Raw genomic sequence first — 21,151 nt, 5'->3', positions numbered from 1 at the left:
ATTGGTGTTTTTCTTTTTGGCTTACTTCACTCTGTATAATAGGCTCAAGTTTCATCCACCTCATTAGAACTGATTCAAATGCATTCTTTTTAATAGCTGAGTAATATTCCATCGTGTATATGTACCACAGCTTTCTTATCCATTTGTCTGCCGATGGACATCTAGGTTGCTTCCATGTCCTAGCTATTGTAAACAGTGCTGCAATGAACTTCGGGGTACACATGTCTCTTTCAATTCTGGTTTCCTCGGTGTGTATGCCCAGCTGTGGGATTGCTGGGTCGTATGGCAGTTCTATGTTCAGTTTTTTAAGGAATCTCCACACTGATGGAGAAGACTCTTGAGAGTCCCTTGGATGCAAGGAGATCAAACCAGTCAATCCTAAAGGAAATTAGTCCTGAATATTCATTCGAAGGACTGATGCTGAAGCTGGAATTCCAGTACTTTGGCCACCTGATGCAAAAAATCTGACTGACTGGAAAAGACCCTGATGCTGAGAAAGATTGAAGGCAGGAGGGAAAAGGGAGGACAGGGGATGAGATGGTTGGATGGATGGCATCACAGACTCCATGGACATGTGTTTAAGCAGGTTCCAGGGGTTGGTGATGGACAGGGGAGCCTGGCGTGCTGCAGTCCACGGGGTCGCAAAGAATCGGACACGACTGAGGCAGTAAAATGACTGAATCCAGGTGAGAGAACACGATGATACCAGAGAAGCCTAAGACTTAGCAGGAAGAGAAGAGGGAGAAAAGCCCAACCCGACCAACGAGTTAGCAGGAGAGAAGCGGGTTCCGGCAACCATAAACAGAAAATTGAAAAGCCCTCTTCGCGGCTCTGTAACTAGAATTTGGGGAGGATCCTACAACCAAGGCTAGTGGGGTGCCCATTTCGCTGAATGCGCGGACAGCAGGCGCTACCACCCCTCGCCCCCCAGGGTGACTATTTCCCAGAATCCTCAGCCCTGCCCCGCTTCCCAGGGGTCCTAAAAAAAAAAACCTAGAATTGTCCATTAACGTTAGTAATATCTTAGATGGCTCAAGCCCATCCTCGGTTCAAAGTGCATTCAGTAGTGCACGGTCCTCCCGCCCTAGAACACTGGTGGTTTAAGACTGCCGCCGCTCCGATCTTTCTGGCCAATCAGGAGACACGTCCTCCGGCGCGCTCCTTTCCTGCCCCGCCCCCTCCCGTCTCCATGGGAACGTTCTGAGTGTCCAGTCCCAGGCCTGAGGCTTTGGTTTTGGTCAAACAGGGTGGCAGATGTTGTTTGGACGGAGTATTTGAGTTGGTTCCTGTTCCTCTCCAGAGGCTCCGTAGGTGACGCGGACTCTCAGGAGCACCGAACCAGAAGCAGACAAGGACGAGAAGAGCTGTGGCGGAAGAGGGAGGGCCAGGTGTCGAGAAGTCGTTCAGGCTTAGAAATCTCGGACTCCAGTGAAGGTGGGTCCTTCACAACCGCCCTCCCCACGTTAAAACTGAAGGGGAAGGAGAGAGGAGGCAGAGGCAACTTGGATCCTCGGGCCGGGGTGTTCGGGGCTGCGAGTGCTGAGACGGAGGTCTGGATGCGGAACGGAGGCCGCCCGTGTCTCCGCGGGAGGAGCAGAGGCCCTGTGGATCCTGCTCTGCAAGAACAGTTTGTATGTCTGAACCCGGAGCTTCAGATTTACAAACTCTGGCGGCCCTTGGTGCCTAGAGGGGAGTGCAAACCTGTCCTGCTCCTGGAACACCATGAATCAGTTTTCTCTCTAGAGAAGGAGGGCTCTTAACTGTTTATCATTTTCTCCAGGGACCTGTGATCAGCAAGGGAGGACCAGAGTGTCAAAGACTAATGCCCCCATTTTACAGGTGAGGAAAGTGAGGTCCTAGAAGGTTTAGAAGTTTGGTCTTTTTCAGAGTTCTGCAAGTGGTTGGTGGGATTATCATCACATCGTGGAAGCCCTAGATCTGGGATCTTCTGCTGAGACTCTCTACTCTGATCTAATAGTAAATCCAATATTTATGTTGTAAGAAGTGGGGCGGGAGAGGGTGATGGAATTAACCTTTCTACTTAACTGACTGAACAAAATTTTAAAAATACTTTTAGAAAGAAGCTTTTTAAGTGTGCTGTTATTCCAATTGTTTTTATTTTTCTTGTTAATCATAAACTCTGCAAATTTTGATGCTCAGAGAGGTTAAATTACATGGAAAGCATCTGTATTCCTGGAGAGACTAAACTTTGAGATCAAATTCTATGTTTTCATGCCCAGGCTAGAACTGTACTTTTCTAGATATTCATAAATGAGGTCCTGAGTGTAAGTTAATATAAGTCTCCTTTCTGTTCTTGGGCTCTTTCTGACATCTTTCTGGGAGTTTTGGGGGTCACACTCAAATCTTAGTGCGTGGGGATTGTAGTGAGTTTGGGAATTTCAAGTCATGCCAGGCTTTCATTCCTCCTCTCTCCTCTCTCAGCTCAGCCTTCTCAACACTCCACCCTTCCCTAGAAAAGGAGCACAAAGGAGGAAAGAATGGTCACTCTTTCCCTCACAGTCTGATCCTGGGTGAGTAGGACTGTCTTCTCTTATTTATAAAATGCCCCTGACCTTTCCATGGATAGCAGGAGTAGAAGTGGCAGCAGGGGTGGACGGAGCAGACTGAGTAGAACATGTTCCTCGTTCGCCTGGGAAGCTTTCAAGCCTCCTACACAGCAAGCCCCTGCCTCCTGCCCAGGGTCTTGTCTTGACATTTACTCATTGAGCCAGCCAACCATTCAGGTCTACTATATAATTCATACTGTCTTTGATACTCTGAGATAAATAAATGTCAGAATGTATTTCCTTGCTGCTGCTGCTGCTAAGTCGCTTCAGTTGTGTCCGACTCTGTGCAGCCCCACAGACGGCAGCCCACCAGGCTCCCCCGTCCCTGGGATTCTCCAGGCAAGAACACTGGAGTGGGTTGCCATTTCCTTCTCCAATGCAGGAAAGTGAAAAGTGAAAGTGAAGTTGCTCAGTGTGTCCGACTCTTAGGGACCCCATGGACTGCAGCCCACCAGGCCCCTCCATCCATGGGATTTTCCAGGCAAAAGTACTGGAGTGGGGTGCCATCGCCTTCTCGGGTATTTCCTTAACCTTGGGCAAATAAACCACATGAGGTTAACAAGAATTTCTAAAGTTACCATATGTTAAACGGTGCTGGAATGAATGGCAATTTTAAGTAAAAGACAGGAGCAGGTACTTAAATTTGAATTATTATTATGAATTAGAAGATATCATTCCAGCAAGAAGACCATCATTTAGTCTGCGGCAGAATATGAGGGGCTTCCCTGGTGGCTCAGCGGTAAAGAATTCGCCTGAAATACAGGAGCTGCAGGAACCGCAGTTTTGATCCCTGCGTCAGGATGATCCCCTGGAGGGGTCTTGCCAGGAGAATCCCATGGACAGAGGAGTTTGGCAGGATCAGTCCATAGCGTCACGAATAGACAGGACTGAAGTGACTTAGCACACATGCACATGGAAAGATAAGTATATATAAAAAAGTTCGAATCATGATAGATAGGCTCCATGAGGGCAGAGAATGTTCCCAGTATCTAGAACAATGCCTGGCATATAGTAAGCACTCAATGAATAGCTGTTGAATATGTGAATGGCTGTTATATGTTTCATTTTTTCATTTAACATATGAAGTGGACATTTTTCCAAGTATGTTTTGGTAGCATGAGTTTTAATGGCTATATAATCTTTCATTCCAAGTGTATACCATGCTTTATTTAAATTTTCTTTTATTGGGAAAAACTTAAGTATTTCCCAATATTTTGCTATTATAAGCAACTTCCAATAAATATTCTTATAATTTATCAAGTGTATTTCTATTTCTTCAGGATATGTTCTAGGAAATAAGATAATAGAGTCAAAGAATACAAACATGTTTTAGGCTTTTAAAAAACTTAAGTTCTTTTTTAGAAATATTGCATAAACTAACTGGTACAACCATATAATGAAAGATCTTGTGTTGGTGAACCTTTACCAGCATTGAATATTATTTTTAAAATTTAGCCTTGAATTGCATCTTTTCAGTCTTTATTAAGATTGATCATTTTAAACATATACTTCTTGATCATTTGGATTCCTTCTTTGATAAAACGACTGGACATACATTACCTTTTTTCCTACTGGTTTTTTTTTCCATATGATAAAAGGTGTACTTTGTATGTAAAATGCAGCAACCATTTGTTGTATGCTATAAGCATTACTCTAAGTTATCTGTCTTTTACTTTTAAGGACTTTGTTTATATAACTTAAATTTGCATAAAGTGAATCTTATTTCTTTTTATTTATATGTATAGTTTTATACTTTGAAAGTTCTTCATTCCAAGTCTAATAGTACATAATTACTTTTCCTCAATTATTTCTTATGGTTTCAAGTATTTTTACAATTTAACTCTTAAACCTATCAGGTATTTATTTTGGTGTGAGAAAAAAATACAAAGAATATATGGAAACATATATGTGCAATTTAAAATACAATGATAGCATGGGTACCCACCATATAGATCAGCAAATACTTTTAAAAGCCCCCTGATAAGCCCGCAACTTCACTCTTCCTTCTCCTAGAGGCAACTGATATCTTAAATGTTGTGTTTGGCATTCCCCAGCTTCTGTGTGTGTGTGTAGTTTTAACTACCTATGTCTGTATCGCTAAACGAAACTGTTTAGTTTTGCCTATTTTTAACATTAGATAAATGGAATCACTGTATATATTTTGTGAATGGCTACTTTAGCATAACGTTAGATTTTTACAGTGCAACCATGTTGATTCATGTAACTGTAGTTTATTTTCACTGCTGTGTACTATTTCACAGTATAAAAAAACAGCTTATTTATCCAACATAAATTGTGCCTTCTGGATTATTTCCAGTGTTTTTGCTACTACAGCAGTCATACTCTAAATGCTCTTACACATATCCTCTGGTATTCATATGTAAGTTTCTTTAGGATACAAACCTTGTAGTGGAATTTCTGGGATGTTGAACTCCCTTACAACTGCTCATAATTTTCAGTTGATTTTCTTGGACTTCCCAGAAAAAAACAATCACACCCTCTACAGATAATTTTGTCTGCTTGCACTAGCAAATACTTTCATATTGATGGCTGTAAAATAGTGAATTTGTAGTATCCTTGTTTCCAATTTTAATGGGAATGCCTTTATTGTTTTACCTTTGGATTTGAACTGTTTTTGCACGTCTTTGTTTTGGTAACTTGCTTTGTTTGTAGCTTTAAATGAAGGACCAATGTTGAACTTTAAGAGATACCCTTTGGGCATTGATTAAAATAATTGTATGGCTTTTCTTATTTGACATTATGATTATGGCTTATAACTAATAGATTTTCTCTTATGAACCTTCCTTTGCTTTTTTTGAATGAGCCACCATTTCATCATGCTATAATATACTTTGGTATTGTACCAGATTACATTTTCCAAAAATGGCCATACCTATAATTTATCCTATCCTTCATGCTCTTTCTACAATATGACTTTCACGCTTCTGACCAAAAGATGGGATCTATGACCCCTCCTCTCAGATCTGGCTGGGGTGAGTGTGTGCCTCAGCCAATGGAGAACAACATTGGAGAACAATTGGAGAACACTGAAGAACAATGGAGAAAACCACAACAGCAGAAGTGGTGCTATGTGACTTCCCATGCTAAGTCATTAAAAGGATGAAACTTTTGCTTGCCCGTCTCACTCAAGAAACTTGCCACCATGTTGAGAGGTAGCTCAGGCCACAAGAAAGGACCAAGTAGAAAGAAACTGAGACAGCCACCCTGAGAATGAATCCTTCAAGCCTATAGATGACTGCAGAGCTAGCTGACAACTCCACAGAATCTCCTGAGAGGTCCAAATTAGAACTGCCCAGCCAAGCCTCCCTTGAATGTCTGACCTAGAGAAACCATGAAAGATAATAATCACTGTTTTAAGCCACTCAATTTTGAAGTAACTAGTTATGTGGCAGTAGATTATAAATACAGGTGTTGCTGAATTTTATTGACCTTATATTTTACTTTATTTACTTCTGAAGCTTGTCCGTATTCATTAGTAATATAAATCTATGGTCTTGTGACTTTTGCCATCTCTTTTCTTGAGTTTATTAAAATTTTGCTAATTTTTTATATGCCTTGGAATAATTTAATAGAATCATATAATCTGCTCTTTGAAAATTTGAAAGAATTTATTTAAGGAAACTTTTGGGTTGTTATTGTGAAATTCACATGTCTTCAATAACTTAACCAATTTGTTTCAAAATATCTGATCTGTTCATGGCTTTTCCCTTTTCTTGGGGCCATATCAAAAGGTTTCCAGGAGAAGATAAATTCCCATCCAGATTTTCAGATTTATTTTCTATAGAATTATGGAAAGTGCCCACCTAATATTCAGTTAAACTTTTATCTATTGTTTTTTCACTAATCTCATTTCTAACTTTTTTGTTTATGCCCACCCCTTTTGCTTTTTTTTTTGTTGTTGCTAGTCAGGGATTGATATATTTTCTTGTTAATATTTTTCTCACAAAGAACTGGCCCTTGGATTCATTTAACAGTGGTAAATGTTTCTCAATTCCAACACTTTATTTTACTGACTTTGTAACGTTAAAATTTAAATGTTTAACCCATCTAGTGTTCTCATTGTATATGCTATCAAGTTGGAATCCAACTTTATTCTCATATAATCAGTTTTACCACTATCTAATATAAGTAATCTATTCTTCCTTATTTGCTTTTTAATACCATCTTTATTGTTAATAAGTTTTCATATATAAACAAGTACATTCCTTACTCTCTGAATCCTCAATTCCATTCTACTGGCCTATTCTGATTTTACTGCTGCTGTTTGTTGATATGTTGATATTTGGGAGGACAAGTGTTCCTTGGTTTACTTAAGTCTTTATAGACTTATTTTCCCTCCCTATAAATTTTAGGGGAAAAAGTATATTCCTCAAAAAATCCAGCTAGAAATTTGACTGGAGGTATATGAATTTGAGTCATCACATCCAAGAACATGCAGGCATGCTTCTTCTTTTATTCAGATAATCTTTTTACTACTTCATTGGAATCTGAAAGTTGTCGTCAAAGATAAAACTTTTATAAGATAGCTTTTTTTTTGGCTGTTGTGAATGATATCTTATTTCCTGGTAATTGCTGCTATCATGATGCTTTTGCTTTATCTTGTCTGGTAATTTTGCTGAGCTTGCTCATTAATTTATGGTTTATCCATATACTTTTGTTTTCCTAGGTAAATGACCATAATATATGCAGATAATGACATTTTATGTTTTTTCTTCTAATCCTTATGCTTATCTCTTTTCCTTTTCTTCTAGTATTTGTCAGAACCCTTGGTACTATTTTGAAAGCAGTGGTGATGGTGTATATCCTTATCTTGTACCATCATAAAAGGAATACATATACAATTTCTCCATTAAGCTTATTGTTTGATGTGGATTCTTAGTATATAATCTTTACGGATTTAGGTAGTTTCTTTTTATTTCTAGTTAGCTAAAAGTTTTTTTAGGACATATAGGTGGTAAAAATTATTATCTTTAGTACACAATTTTTCTGCATCAGTTGAGATAATCATGGTTTTCTTATGTAGTCTATTACTAGAGTGAATTATGTTGATTAATTTTTCATGTTGAACTGTTCTCCATTCCTGTTATAAATTATGCTTTATCATGATGCACAGTTTTCATATATTTCTGAATTAAGTTAGCTAATATCTATTTAGGACTTTCTACATATTTATCAAACTTAAAAATGGGCCTATAGTTTTATTCTTTTGTATTGTTCTTATCAGGTCTTGTAATCAAGATTACACTGACCATATAATGAGTCAATAATTTTCACTTTCTATTTTCTAAAATAATTTGATTGTAATAGTAATTAAACATTTAATCAAATGTTTATTTAAACATTTGCTAGAACTCAACTATAAAACTCTTTGGGCCTGTGATTTTTGGGAAGAGAGAAAGAACCCTGGCTGCCATTTCAGTTTCCTTAATACTTACTGGTCTATAATTATATATTACTCTTAAAATCTATTTTGGCATTTTATATTGGCATTGTGTACTTTACTAGGAATTTGTCCTTTTATATAGATGTTCAAGTGTATTTGCAGACAGTTCATAATGCCCTTGTCTTCTTTAAAAGCTTATACCTGTGGTTATTTCCTCATTTTGTCTTTTATTTTGTTTGTAATCATCTTTTTAAGAAAATCAAACTTGCAGAGATATGACTTCTTAAATTTTTTAAAATTTATTTTTTTAATTGAAGGATAATTGCTTTACAGAATTTTGTTGTTTTCTGTCAAACCTCAGCATGAATCAGCCACAGGTATACGTTATACCCCCTCCCTTTCGAGCCTCCCCCCATCTCCCTCCCCATCCCACCCCTCTAGGTTGACACAGAGCCCCTGTTTGAGTTTCCTAAGCCACACAGCAAATTCCCTTTGGTTATCTATTTTACATATGGTAATGTAAGTTTCAGTGTTACTCTCTCCATACATCTCACCCTCTGCTGCCCTCTCCCCATGTCCATAACAAAGCAAAGCAGCAGTGGAGAAACAGACATAAAGAATTGACTTCTTAAATTTTTAAGAGTATCTTTTGACTTTATGCATTTTCTCATCATCTGTTTATTGCACCTTTGACTCTCAGCTTTATTCTCCATTTCTAAAGTTTGCTTATTTTTTTAAAGTGGGAGGGTTTCTGTTTTCTAAGTTTTTGAGTTGAATGCTTAGGTTGATTATATGTAGCCATTCTTATTTCCTTTAAGTACTTTTTTATTTGAATCTTGAAAAGTTGATATGTAATTATTATTATTCAATTCAAATTTTTCTTATCATTATGTTTTCCTTTTAAGGGCTATTTAATATGTTACTTGGTTTTTTATTGTTAATAGTTCCTAATTTTATTACATTCTATGTAAAGAATGTATTTTGCATTATATTAATCCTTTGGAGTTTATTTAGATTTCTTTAATGGACCACTACATGGCCAATCTTGTAACAGTATTGTAGGTGCATGAAAATGTGTTTTTAGTGTTTCAGAAGTAGAGTTCAACACAGATAAAATAACTAGCGTAGTGTACTGTCTAGTCTTTATATTGAGTTCTTTGGTTTTGCTTGATCTATCATTTTCTGAGGAGTGTATTAATATCCATAATTACCATCAATGATGTATATATCTCCTTGAACTTACGATAATTGTTACTTCATACATTTTGAAATTTTATTTGTGGATGCAATTTAACTATTTTGGATATTTTCTTACTATTTATTTGAAAGTGAAAGTGAAAGTGAAAATCGCTCAGTCGTGTCTGACTCTTTGTGACCCCATGAACTATACAGTCCCTGGAATTCTCAAGGCCAGAATACTGGAGTGGGTAGCTGTTCCCTTCTCCAGGGTTACTAATATATAAAAACCTATATTTCTGTTCCTTATGGTATTTTTGCCATACATTTTTTTATTGTGATATAGTTTACATATAACTTTATATTAGTTTCAGGTATACAACATAATGATTCTACATTTGTATATGTTGTAAAATGATCACAATGTCTAGTTAACATCTATTGCCATACACAGTTACAACTTTTTTGCTATAAATTTTATCTCAGCTGAAATTAGTTATTACAACTTTCTTTTGGTTCATATTTGTGTGGAATATGTTTTTCCATCCTTTTATTCCCATGTTTTTTCTTTTTAGTGTATCTCTTCTAAACCACATATTGAATTTTATTTTTTTTAACCTACAAATCTGTGTCTTTTAATCTGTGAGATTGAGCTATACTATTATTTTTACTATCATATGCCTTTCCTCTTTTCTATTTTCCTTTGAAACAGGTTGTCTTCTGTTCTTGCTTTATTTTTTATAGATTCTACTATGGTCCTTCTGGTAATTGCTCTTAAAACCCATGTTGACTTTTATTTACTCCTGTTGACTTCTTAAACTTATATCTAAGTCATTTTTCTAAACAGACAAGTACTTTGGCACACTCTCATGTCCCTTTTGGAGAAGGAAACGGCAGCCCACTCCAGTGTTTTTGCCTGGAGAATCCCATGGACAGAGGAGCCTGGCGGGCTGCAGTCCATGGGTCGCAAAGAGTTGGACACAACTGAGTGATTAAACCCCCACCACCACGTCCCTTTTCTCTATCTCCCACTCATCAGTGCTCGTATTGTCAAGAACTGTAGGGTAGGTGTAGATGTGCTCTCTTTTTCCTTTTTTGTTCTTAGATTTTGTTTTATGGTTTTTACTTGTTTTATGATAACAATAAACTTTACCAAGGCATTTGATCATCTTTCCTTATTATATCTCATGCAGCCTTTCCTGGATTTGTTTCTTTTCTTAAATGACTTACTAGAAAAATAGGTAAGTGTATATGTTTAAAGCATATTTAGGTTGACTCTTAAAGAATATAAATTACTAATATATGTATGGAATCAAAATCATAGAGGACAAAATGGGAGGAAATGAAAAAATAAAAACTAAAGACAGGAATGGATGGAAGAATTTTTTTAAATAATAAGATTTTAGAAATAAGTCCAAATATATTAGTAATCACAATAAATGAACATGGATAAAACTTACCTATAAAAAAACTGAGTCATAGAGAGTTGATGAAAAACATGATCTTGCTCTGTGCTATTTACTGGAGACCTAGCTAAAGTAATGCCATGAAAAAGGTTAGATGTATTAATCATGAACAAAACATGTAGCTAAGAATGTGTTTCAAATTATATATAGCAAAACCTGACAAAATTATAAGGAATCAAAATTTCAAATACTTAGAGAATAATTTTAACATCTTGAAAAGGACCTTTAAAGAAAAATTTAATTATTGGAGAGATAACTATGTTTATGGATGGGAAGACAAGAGGGCTGTCAAGTTTACATATTGTTGGGGAGGTTCATGTATATAGAAAAGAAAAAACTGAGATTTTCAAACACTTTGGAGAAATGGTGAATCTTGGTTGGTACCGGAAAAGCAACAAAACTCAATCTAGGACACTTGTGCAAGAAAGTAAGGATGTTTTCAAACACTAGAAATGGTCATGTCACAAGAACTTGAGGCCAACCTGAAAGAATTCCCACTAGCCTAAGATAAGAGAAGTTTGAATATCTAAAAGTAAAATGACTGCAATTTGACCGAAACACATCAAATATGTAAAAATCAATGAATTCATAAAAATGCTTAAAAGCAAAACAATTCAAATCATACTAGTCACATTTGGTGGTTACTTTGCCCCAATCTACCATCTAACTACTCTGCAAATTAATTTTCTTAAGGGGATAGTTTGGGAAATAAATATTTATCCTGACTTTTTTGATTGGACTACATTTCAGGGTAACCAGAAAATTTGTGATGGGGACTTCTTTAGAAGAATTATAGCTTATATGTGTACTAGTGATAGAATTAGGAAATCAATTTACAATGTTTAATGACATATCTAAGAAATGATCATCATTTACTTGCAAAACTTTAAGTGAAAGATTGATGGGAAACATTAGAATGAAGGTCGGAACTTGAAAGCACCTGAACCCACTACTTAGTAAATTTAGCAGCCCTCAAGTATTGTAACAGGAAGTGTACAACAGAAATACACTACAGAATACACTTTCCAGAATATACTTCTGGAAAGTGTATTCTTTCTAGAAAGAAAAAAAAAGAACTTTAGTCTTCACAGGCTTCTGGAATAAAAGGACCAAGTACCAGGAATGGAATAAAGAACAAGTTCAAACACCACAAGGAAACAATTAGCCAAATTAGCCAAACATGTGGATGTTCTGTAGAAGTGCTATTTATAAACTGTGGTCCCTGGAACAGCAGCATTGTCATCACATGGGAATTTATTACAAATGAATCTTGACTCCTATCTAGGACCTAATAAATCAGAATCTCTGAGGATGATGCCCAGGAAACTGTGTTTTAGCAAGTTCTCCAGGTGATTCCGATGCTTAATAAAGTTTGAAAACCATTGTTTTACAGGATAATTGTCTGGGTTTCTTTAACAAATCAATGGTGTGATAAATTTTTTTTAAAAGGTAGGAGGTGACTTATAGAACAAGAAAGATTTAAGAAACACAGTAACCAAATACAAATTGACCATTTTTGGATCCTGACTTAGACAATCAACTAACAAATACTTTTACATTAGAAATATTAAATATGAAGTGAGTGTTAGATGATATTATGTAATAGAATAGTAATCTTGTTAGGCAATTACATTTTTTAAAGTCCCTATCAGTTAATGAAAGATACATATTGGACTATTCCTGAAATAATTACATGTGAAATGACCTTATATTTGGGATTTTCTTTAAAATACTCCAGCCAATAATAATAACAACAATAATAGTAATAGGGGAAGCAGAGGATTAAAACAAGATTCATAAAATGTTGGTAATTATTGAGTGGTTATATGGGACGTCATTTTATTGTCCTCTTTATTACTCATGACTGTTTGAAATTTTCCATACTCAGTTGTTACCAATATAAAGTTGGAGAAATTCTGACAAAATTTTAATTCTCGTTGATGGTACTCGAAGGGCAGTCATTTCATTTCTCATTAAATGACTTTAATGTAATCTTTTCCCTTTGATTTTACTTCATGTAATATTAATATTGCAAAGCCTACTTTATTTTGGTCTACAATTTTCTGTTAGATTATCCTGTCTTTTCATGTTTAATCTTTTAGAATTCAGTAATTTGGAGTGTGTCTCTTCTATGCCGTATGCCTCTATATTTTAAAACTATTTTAGTATCCTTTTGTCTATTAAGAATTTTACTTGCCATCTTAATTTATCCTTTATATAATTCATTTTTTTCCTCTATAGACTTCTACCTACTAATTTTGAATGTAGGTATTCAGCTTTTAACTTTTCTAGTGGAGGAAAGTGTTTCAACATATTTTTTAAAGTATTTTCAAGAGGAGTCTTATACTGTTTTTGGTAAACTGAAATACACATGCCTTGTGGTTCAAGTGAGTGTTCCATGATGTATTTAAGAGAGTTGTTTATTACCATATTATGATAGCCAGAAAAGTGGAAATTATCTCAATGTCCATTAGTATGGGAACAGTTAAATTTTAGGTTCAGGATGGGGAACACATGTATACCCGTGGCGGATTCATGTTGATGTATGGCAAAACCAATACAATATTGTAAAGTAATTAACCTCCAATTAAAATAAATAAATTTATATTTAAAAAAAAAGAACATTATAACATGAAATGCTATGCAACTTTTACAACAATGCATTAACCATGTATTTCTGCATAACAAATTATATGTAGAAGCTTTTTAAAATGACAAACATTTATTATCTTACTCAGTTTCTGAGTCAGGAATCTGGGAGCATAGCAATGTGGTTCTGGCTCAGGGTTTCTCATGAGCTTGCAGTCAAGCCGGCAGCAGGACTACAGTTCATTGGAAGCCTTCACTGGGGCTGGAGGATCCAATTCTAAGATGGTTCTCACATAGCTATTGGCAGATACCTCATTTCTCACTGAGGACAGAAGGCCTCATTTCCTCACTGAGGACAGAAGGCCTCATTTCCTCACCACATGGGCCTCTCCACAGGACTGCCTAAGTATTCTCACGGTATTTTAGGTAGCTTCTCCCAGAGTAATTGATCCAAGAAAAAAACAAGGAGGAAGAAAAGTGAAAGTCACTCAGTCATGTCCGACTCTGCGACCCCATGGACTATACAGTCCATGGAATTCTCTAGGCCAGAATACTGGAGTGGATAGCCTTTCTCTTCTCCAGGGAATCTTCCCAATCCAGGAACTGAACCGGGGTCTCCTGCACTGCAGGCGGATTCTTTACCACCTGAGCTATCAGGGATGCACAAGGAGGAAGATGTAGTGCCTTTTATGGGGTAGTCTTAAAAGTTGCACACCATGGCTTCCCCTTCTGCATTTTTTTCTATTCATCAGAACTAAGTCCCTAAGACCAGGACACATTCAAGGAGGTGGGGATTTAGGCTCCACCTTTTCAAGGGAAGCATAGCAAATAATTTTTGGACAAAATCAAATAATTTTGGACATACATTAAAATCACCACAAATAACACAGGCCTATATGTACTGAAATGGGAAGTTGTACACTACACATTACCTGAAAAAGCAAACTGCAGAATTATGATTTCTTTGTTATGAAAAAAACATTAGTGGGGTATGTATGAAAATAAGGTCAGAAAGGACACAATGAAAATAATAGTGGTTATTTCATAAGTTATTTGTGGAGGGTAGACTTAATTTTTACTTACATTACTTTAGCATTGTTACAATTTTTATGAACTTACTTTCAGTAAAAGATACTAGACTCTTAATCTCTAGTATATGTTAAAAATAAATTCTTAAATCTTTCTTAAAATGACAATCAAAACCAGTAACAGCAGACTGGTTTTTATATGCTGTACTTTTTAAAAAGTGAAGGACCAGTGAGTTCATTTATTTTTCATACTGACACCAGTTTGTCAGTTTCTGAGAATCCCAATTTGTATGTGTTAAGTAGACTTGCTGTCTTTAAAATTTTTAGCATTTATAAACATTTAAAAAATAAAAAGCACTGTATTTTTTCATTCTTGAGTTCATATTTGTGATTAATGTTTCACTTTTGAGGCATGGGTTTTTATTTAGTTTATTTGGAAAATGGTATCTGGGTGGTATATTTTGAATCCTTCAATATTTCAGTATATCTTCCTTTTGTCCTTCTATATTAACATCATATGGTTATATGTGGAAATCTTGATTTACCACCCTTCACAAGTTGTTTTTAACTTCTCTCACTTTTGCTTAGGAGGTAAAGCAGCAGTAGGCCTGTGTTAAAAAACCACTACTTTGTAACTACAGGACCTTGTAATAGTTACTTAATCTTGCTGAATTTTAGATTCCTCTTTCCTTTAGTGTTGATAATAATACCTTACCGGATTGTTGTGATGATAAATGAGATAACATAGCCTATTTCACATAACTGCCCCTAACTGCTAGATAATATTTAGCTGCTGCTATGATTATAATTTTATGATGATGACAGTTTAGTTTTCTTCATTTTATTGTAATCTCCTTAAAAGTATCTATTTCTTTTATTCTTAATATTTATTGAACATTTTAAATTTAACTTTACAATTAAGAATATGTCATCAAAGAAATAAAATGAATTTGTTACATAACCAACTTATGATCTGTTCTACTAAAATAATTATTTTTAGACAGAAAACATGCATTTATTCATGTTTCTTCAACTTTCTAAAACTGTATAATAATAATAAACCAAAAAATTTATGAACTTACAATGATGAAACTGAAGAGCCAGCAGCAAATGAGAAATTTCAACAAAAACCTGGATGGCAACAGGAATAGTGATAAGAGCCATTTAGGGCTAAAGATGTTACATCCCAGAGTACAGCAGAGTAATACAGACAAGAAAGGAACTGATGATCCCTGTGAACTTTGGAGAAGCTCAAATCCATACATCATTTGGGGCAGAAGGCCAGACATTAAAGACCACCCTAAAATATTTCCAGAGAGGAAAGAAAAAGTTGCCTACAAAGGAATTACAGTTTATTATTATTTTTTTTTAAATCAGTGTTGGCAACAGTAAAAGCTTATAAAACAGTGAAACAGTTTTAAGGAAAAATATTTTCACTCTAGAATTCTATACTCAGCCACTTGTGAGGGACAGAAAGACTTCAGGTATACAGTGATTCAAATGATTCTTGAGTATCTTTCCTAGTAACTATGTTTGGAGATTCTCCTTTAAAGAAAACCTCACCTGTTTCTCACCTTTGCTTTTTTCAGGGGCTAAAAAGTGTAATGTTCACAGGCTTGATTGAACTCACGTTGTTATGCGCCTCCCAATTAATGGAGTAAATCACAAAAGAGGAAGAGTCGTGTGATTTTGATAATGGAGCACTAAAGAGTAGCAGGCCCTGACTGGAGCAGGAAGATAGACTTTCCAGAATAAAAGGGGTGGGTAAGGGAATGAGACACCTGAAAAAAACAGATTATATAAAGCCTTTTAAATAAATCAAGAATCTGAGGACAGTAAACTTATCAAGTGAAAATTAAACAGGTAATCCCCCCAAAAGTGTATAATCATATTCAAAATTATACAAGTGCTGCTTACTGATTTAACCAGAAAATTAGCAATAATGCTATAGGAGGATGAAAAGTAGAGGTAGGAAGTAAATAGATAATGTCTAAAATGACCAATCATGAAGCGATATTGTTAGTTGGCACACAGTTCTTTTTCAAAGTGTGTAGACCTGGATCCTAGCTGCAATACCTCCAGGTTCATGATCTTGGGAATTAATCTTTTTCAACCATTATTTACTAATGTGTAAATGGGGGTAATAATAGTATCTGCAAGAAAGGATCACTATGAGGATTACTTGAGATATATGTGAAGCACTTACCTGGCCCAGTGGTTAGCAGGCGAATGGTATATATATAAATGTTTCTTATGATGGTGATGGTATTCAGTGATTGTATACATTATTTAACCACTTGACCTATGTCTCTTCTTACTTTTCTTGCTTTTCTTCATTATTAGAGTTACTTCTTTTTGGTTTACCACTATGCTACATGCTGAATGTTTTTTCCTTGTCCATCTTCTTATTTAGATTGCTTCTTCCTGGAAAGCTAATCTTCGACCAGATGGCAGTAACATTTGAAGATGTGACTGTTATTTTTACTTGGGAGGAGTGGAAATTCTTGGATTCTTCTCAGAAAAAGCTCTACAGAGAGGTCATGTGGGAGAATTACACAAATGTCATGTTAGTAGGTAAAGTTTTCCCAACTCTTAGGGAATAAGGTTAGTTTTTTTCTGCGACCTGTTTTGTTGAGTATTTTGGTTCTTTCTGATTGCTGTATTGAGGTAAAAGAGATTCTCAAAAATGGGTCTTAAATCACATGAAAAATAACAGATAAAGAAAACAAGTTATCTTCCAAAACATTTTAGCTATGTAATTAATAGGTGTCTGTGATTATTTGTGAATATTTTCTGGATTACACATAAAGCACAGATTTCCACCTATAATTTTGTGCAGTCCTAAATTTGTTCTCGCTTCATGTTCTATTTGTAGGAGTTAGCTTTTGCTATATAACAAACTACCCTAAATTTAGTAACTTAAAACTTTGTTATGTTTCATGATTCCAATTGGTTACATGGATCTTCTATCAGGAGTGACTTGATTGGGGCTAGATGGTCTAAAATAAAGCTGAATAGCCTGACTCACATGTCTGGCAGTTGGTCAGTATCAGTGTTATAATGGCCATGTGTTGACCATATGTCTCTCTTCAAGGAGGTCAGCCCAGGTTCATTTTGTGATCACAGGACTATCAAAACCAGCAAAAGAGACCAACCCCAACGTACAAGTACTTTACAGATTTCTGTTTGTCTCACTTTTGTCCCAGTGGCCAAAGCAAATTATAGAGTCAGTATGTAAGAGGAACACCCAAAAATGTAAATAAGCAGAGTTTTTTTTTTTAAACACAATCTACTACACTATTTTAGAGCAAAAAAGAGAAACAGGTATTTTATTTCTTATAATAATTTCCCAAATAGAGTAATCTAATTGAATCTCAGTCTTTAAGATGATTTCCATGCAGCCAATCACTTTCTTTTTTATTTCTAACAGTACTTGGTAAGTAGTAGATGCTCAAGGTATGTTTATTGAATGAATGAGTGAAATGAATACCTCTATGAATGAATAAACAAATGAATTTCACACCCAAATATGGAGCAGTCTAAGTCATAACCCTTCTTTCTCACTTGTGAGAAATTATATATTCCTATAATTCTGGGGCTTGTTGACTGAGATACTTGGAAATTTTTAAACATAGCTCTCATCTTACCACTGGATTATCTGCTTATATTTTAGGAAATTGGAAAGAGAGCTGCAAACCCCAGGAAGAAAGATTCAGATATTTAGACCATGAAAATCTTTCCTGCTGGCAAGGCTGGAAGACTGCCCGCACTCCAATATATGAAAATAAAAACTATGTGGAAATGGTTCAAGGTATAGATTCCAAAGCCCTAAAGCAGCAACACCTTTCTCACTACCAAGAATGGTCAACACTCCCCACACAAGTAGCAGGGTATGGGAACTATGAACTGACTTTTGAAAGCAAAAGTCCCAGGAACTTAAAATATACCAAGTGTATACCTTGTCAGTCCTTAGAAAGGAAACACTCTGAAGATGATGGTAGAAAAATCTATGTGAGTGATTCATGTGGTTTTCAAGGACTCAGATACCCTGTTGGCATATCCAGGAAAAATCTCTCTCTGGAAAAAGAACAGAAGCTCGTACGTCAGCATTCTATCCCAGGACAGGAAGCCTTTCCAGAGTACATTGGGGAGATATGCCAAAATGACCTGCTGAAAGGCTCTATGGAAGAGAAATACTGTGGATGTAAAAAATGTAAAGAAATTTATTACTGGAACTCACAGTGTGTTCTCCACAAGAGAAATCAACTTGGAGAAAAGTTCTATCCATGCTCCATCAGCCCCACATGGTTCCCTCAGAGATCAGACCTATACAGACATCCAAGAATCCACACAGGTAAGCAGCTGTACAGATGTGACGAAGTTGCCGGTAACCTTAGTCAGAGCTTTGGTGTTCACTTTCATCAGAGAGCCCACCCAGGGGAGGCACCTTATGTATGTAACCTGTGTAGTAATAGCTTCAGTCAGATCCCCAGGCTTCACCATGATCAAAGAATCCACCTGGAAGAGAAACTCTATAAGTTGCAGTGTGATAAGGACCTCGGTAGAAATTCATTGCTTCACATTCACCAGAGACTTCACATAGGAGAGAAGCCTTTTAAGTGTGATCAGTGTGGTAAGAGTTTTAGTCGGAGTTCAGTACTTCATGTTCATCAGAGAGTCCACACCGGAGAGAAACCATATAAGTGTGATGAGTGTGGTAAAGGCTTCAGTCAGAGCTCAAATCTTCGAATTCATCAGTTAGTCCACACAGGAGAAAAGTCCTATAAATGTGGTGACTGTGGTAAGGGCTTTACCCAGCGGTCAAATCTTCAAATCCATCAGAGAGTGCATACAGGAGAGAAGCCATACAAATGTGACAACTGCGGGAAGGACTTTAGTCACAGCTCAGATCTTCGCATTCATCAGAGGGTCCATACAGGGGAGAAACCCTATATTTGTCATGAATGTGGGAAGGGCTTCAGCAAGAGTTCAAAACTTCACACTCATCAAAGAGTGCATACTGGAGAGAAACCCTATAAATGTGAACAGTGTGGTAAAGGGTTCAGTCAGCGTTCACATCTTCTCATTCATCAGAGAGTCCATACTGGAGAAAAACCCTATAGATGTGATGACTGTGGAAAGGGCTTTAGTCACAGCTCAAATCTTCATATTCACCAGAGGATCCACACAGGAGAGAAGCCTTATCAATGTGCTAAGTGTGGTAAGGGTTTCAGCCACAGCTCAGCTCTTCGAATTCATCAGAGAGTCCACACAGGAGAGAAAACTTATAAATGCCATGAGTATTACAAGGGGTTCAATCAGAATTCACATCTTTACAATAACTGCAGAAGAGAAACCTTGTAATTCTGTTCATTTTGTTGTAACAGCTTTAATCAAAGCTTCTCTTTAAGCCTAGTAAATGCTGCTGGAAAAAAGTGCTATAAATAACCCAAATAATCCCAAGCATCATTTAAAATTTCCTCTAATTCCTACTAAGAATCATTTGCTTTAAGAAGAGATGCTTAGGACAGTATTTTAAAGTATTTTCTTTTTTTGCTGCTGCTGCTAAGCTGCTGCTGCTAAGTCACTTCAGTCGTGTCCGACTCTGTGTGACCCCATAGATGGCAGCCCATCAGGCTCCCCTGTCCCTGGGATTCCCCAGGCAAGAACACTGGAGTGGGTTGCCATTTCCTTCTCCAGTGCATGCATGCATGCTAAGTCGCTTCAGTCTTGTCCGACTGTGTGTGACCCCATGGACAGCAGCCCACCAGGCTCCTCTGTCCACGGGATTCTCTAGGCAAGAATACTGGAGTGGGTTGCCATTTCCTTCTCCCTTTCTTTTTCTACATTGAAGGCAGATTCTTTACCAGCTGAGCCACAAGGAAAGCCCTTGTAATACTAAGTTTTCTTTAAAAGGAACAAATAGCAAAAATGTAGAATGAAAATAATGAAAAAACATTTAATTGAAAATAAAAGGGGACTTGAATAGAGAAGTCATAATTTTCTTGGAATGTTAATGTACAGATTTATTTCAGATCTTATCAAAATCCTAATGAGATTTGAAATTGAAAAAGGTATTCTTTTTCCTGAAAAAAAGTTTAAGAAAAATAGGTATTGAGAAGAGCAAAGACAATTATAAGAAAGATTAATGAGATTGCCCTAACATATAGTAAATGATATGTGTGTGTGTTGGTCGCTCAGTCATGTCTGACTCTCTGCAACCCCATGGACTGTAGCCCGCCAGGCTCCTCTGTCCATGGGATTCTCCAGGCAAGAATACTGGAGTGGATTGCCATTTCCTTCTCCAGGGGATCTTCCCAACCCAGAGATCGAACCTGGGTCTCCCACATTGCAGGCAGATTCTTTACCATCTGAGCCACTAGAGACGAAAATGCATAATAAATGATATATTGAAGTTAAAATATTGAGAACTTGATGATACATTTGAAAAAAATGGTTAGAATGCTCAGTTATTATTAACTAAAAAACAAATCAGTGTGTGGATTACATATGTGTATATAACAATGCTTAGATGCTCTACATATGATAAAAGATTTATGAATAGGATTATTTGGTAAGTGGTGCTGAGAAAATTATTTAACTCTTTGGAGAAGAATAAAATTAGGCTTTCGTCTCATGGCCAACATCATATAGATGTTGATCTAATATGTATTGATTAAAGCACAAGTTTTCAAACTGTGTTCCATGAAACTGTATATGGTTTCATGAAGTCTGCTTCATCAAAAACGAATCACAAGTTAACCCCATCCATTTCTTCTGATTTGTATTCAATATTAGACCAAGATTTTGCTTTCTCTTTTTTTTAGAGGAGGTTCTACCACTTTTGAGACTTCCCTGGTGGCTCAGACGGTAAAGCGTCTGTCTACAATGCAGGAGACCCGGGTTTGATCCCTGGGTTGG

General features: G+C 36.3%; 1 protein-coding gene across 5 annotated transcripts; it reads left to right on the top strand.

Moving 5' to 3' along the window:
* Nucleotides 1-1,179: 1,179 nt before the first annotated feature.
* On the top strand, nt 1,180-19,834 carry ZNF214 (zinc finger protein 214). Of its 5 annotated transcripts, none has more exons than XM_027563172.1 (5): nt 1,180-1,434; nt 1,781-1,839; nt 2,443-2,531; nt 16,644-16,804; nt 17,904-19,834. In XM_027563172.1, the coding sequence occupies exons 4-5, from the start codon at nt 16,678-16,680 to the stop codon at nt 19,592-19,594; spliced, it is 1,818 nt and encodes a 605-aa protein (XP_027418973.1). In that variant the 5' UTR covers nt 1,180-1,434; nt 1,781-1,839; nt 2,443-2,531; nt 16,644-16,677; the 3' UTR covers nt 19,595-19,834. The 5 variants fall into 5 exon arrangements, with proteins under 5 accessions (XP_027418973.1, XP_027418970.1, XP_027418972.1 ...); XM_027563169.1 differs by lacking the exons at nt 1,180-1,434; nt 1,781-1,839 and adding exons at nt 10,341-10,388; nt 15,820-15,990; XM_027563171.1 differs by lacking the exons at nt 1,180-1,434; nt 1,781-1,839 and adding an exon at nt 10,341-10,388.
* The last annotated feature ends 1,317 nt before the right edge of the window (nt 19,835-21,151 follow it).

Source organism: Bos indicus x Bos taurus, chromosome 15, assembly GCF_003369695.1.
Source record: "Bos indicus x Bos taurus breed Angus x Brahman F1 hybrid chromosome 15, Bos_hybrid_MaternalHap_v2.0, whole genome shotgun sequence".
Taxonomy (NCBI): domain Eukaryota; kingdom Metazoa; phylum Chordata; class Mammalia; order Artiodactyla; family Bovidae; genus Bos; species Bos indicus x Bos taurus.
The sequence above is the reverse complement of the archived record's forward strand: the minus strand, read 5'-3'. Positions and strand labels throughout refer to the sequence as shown.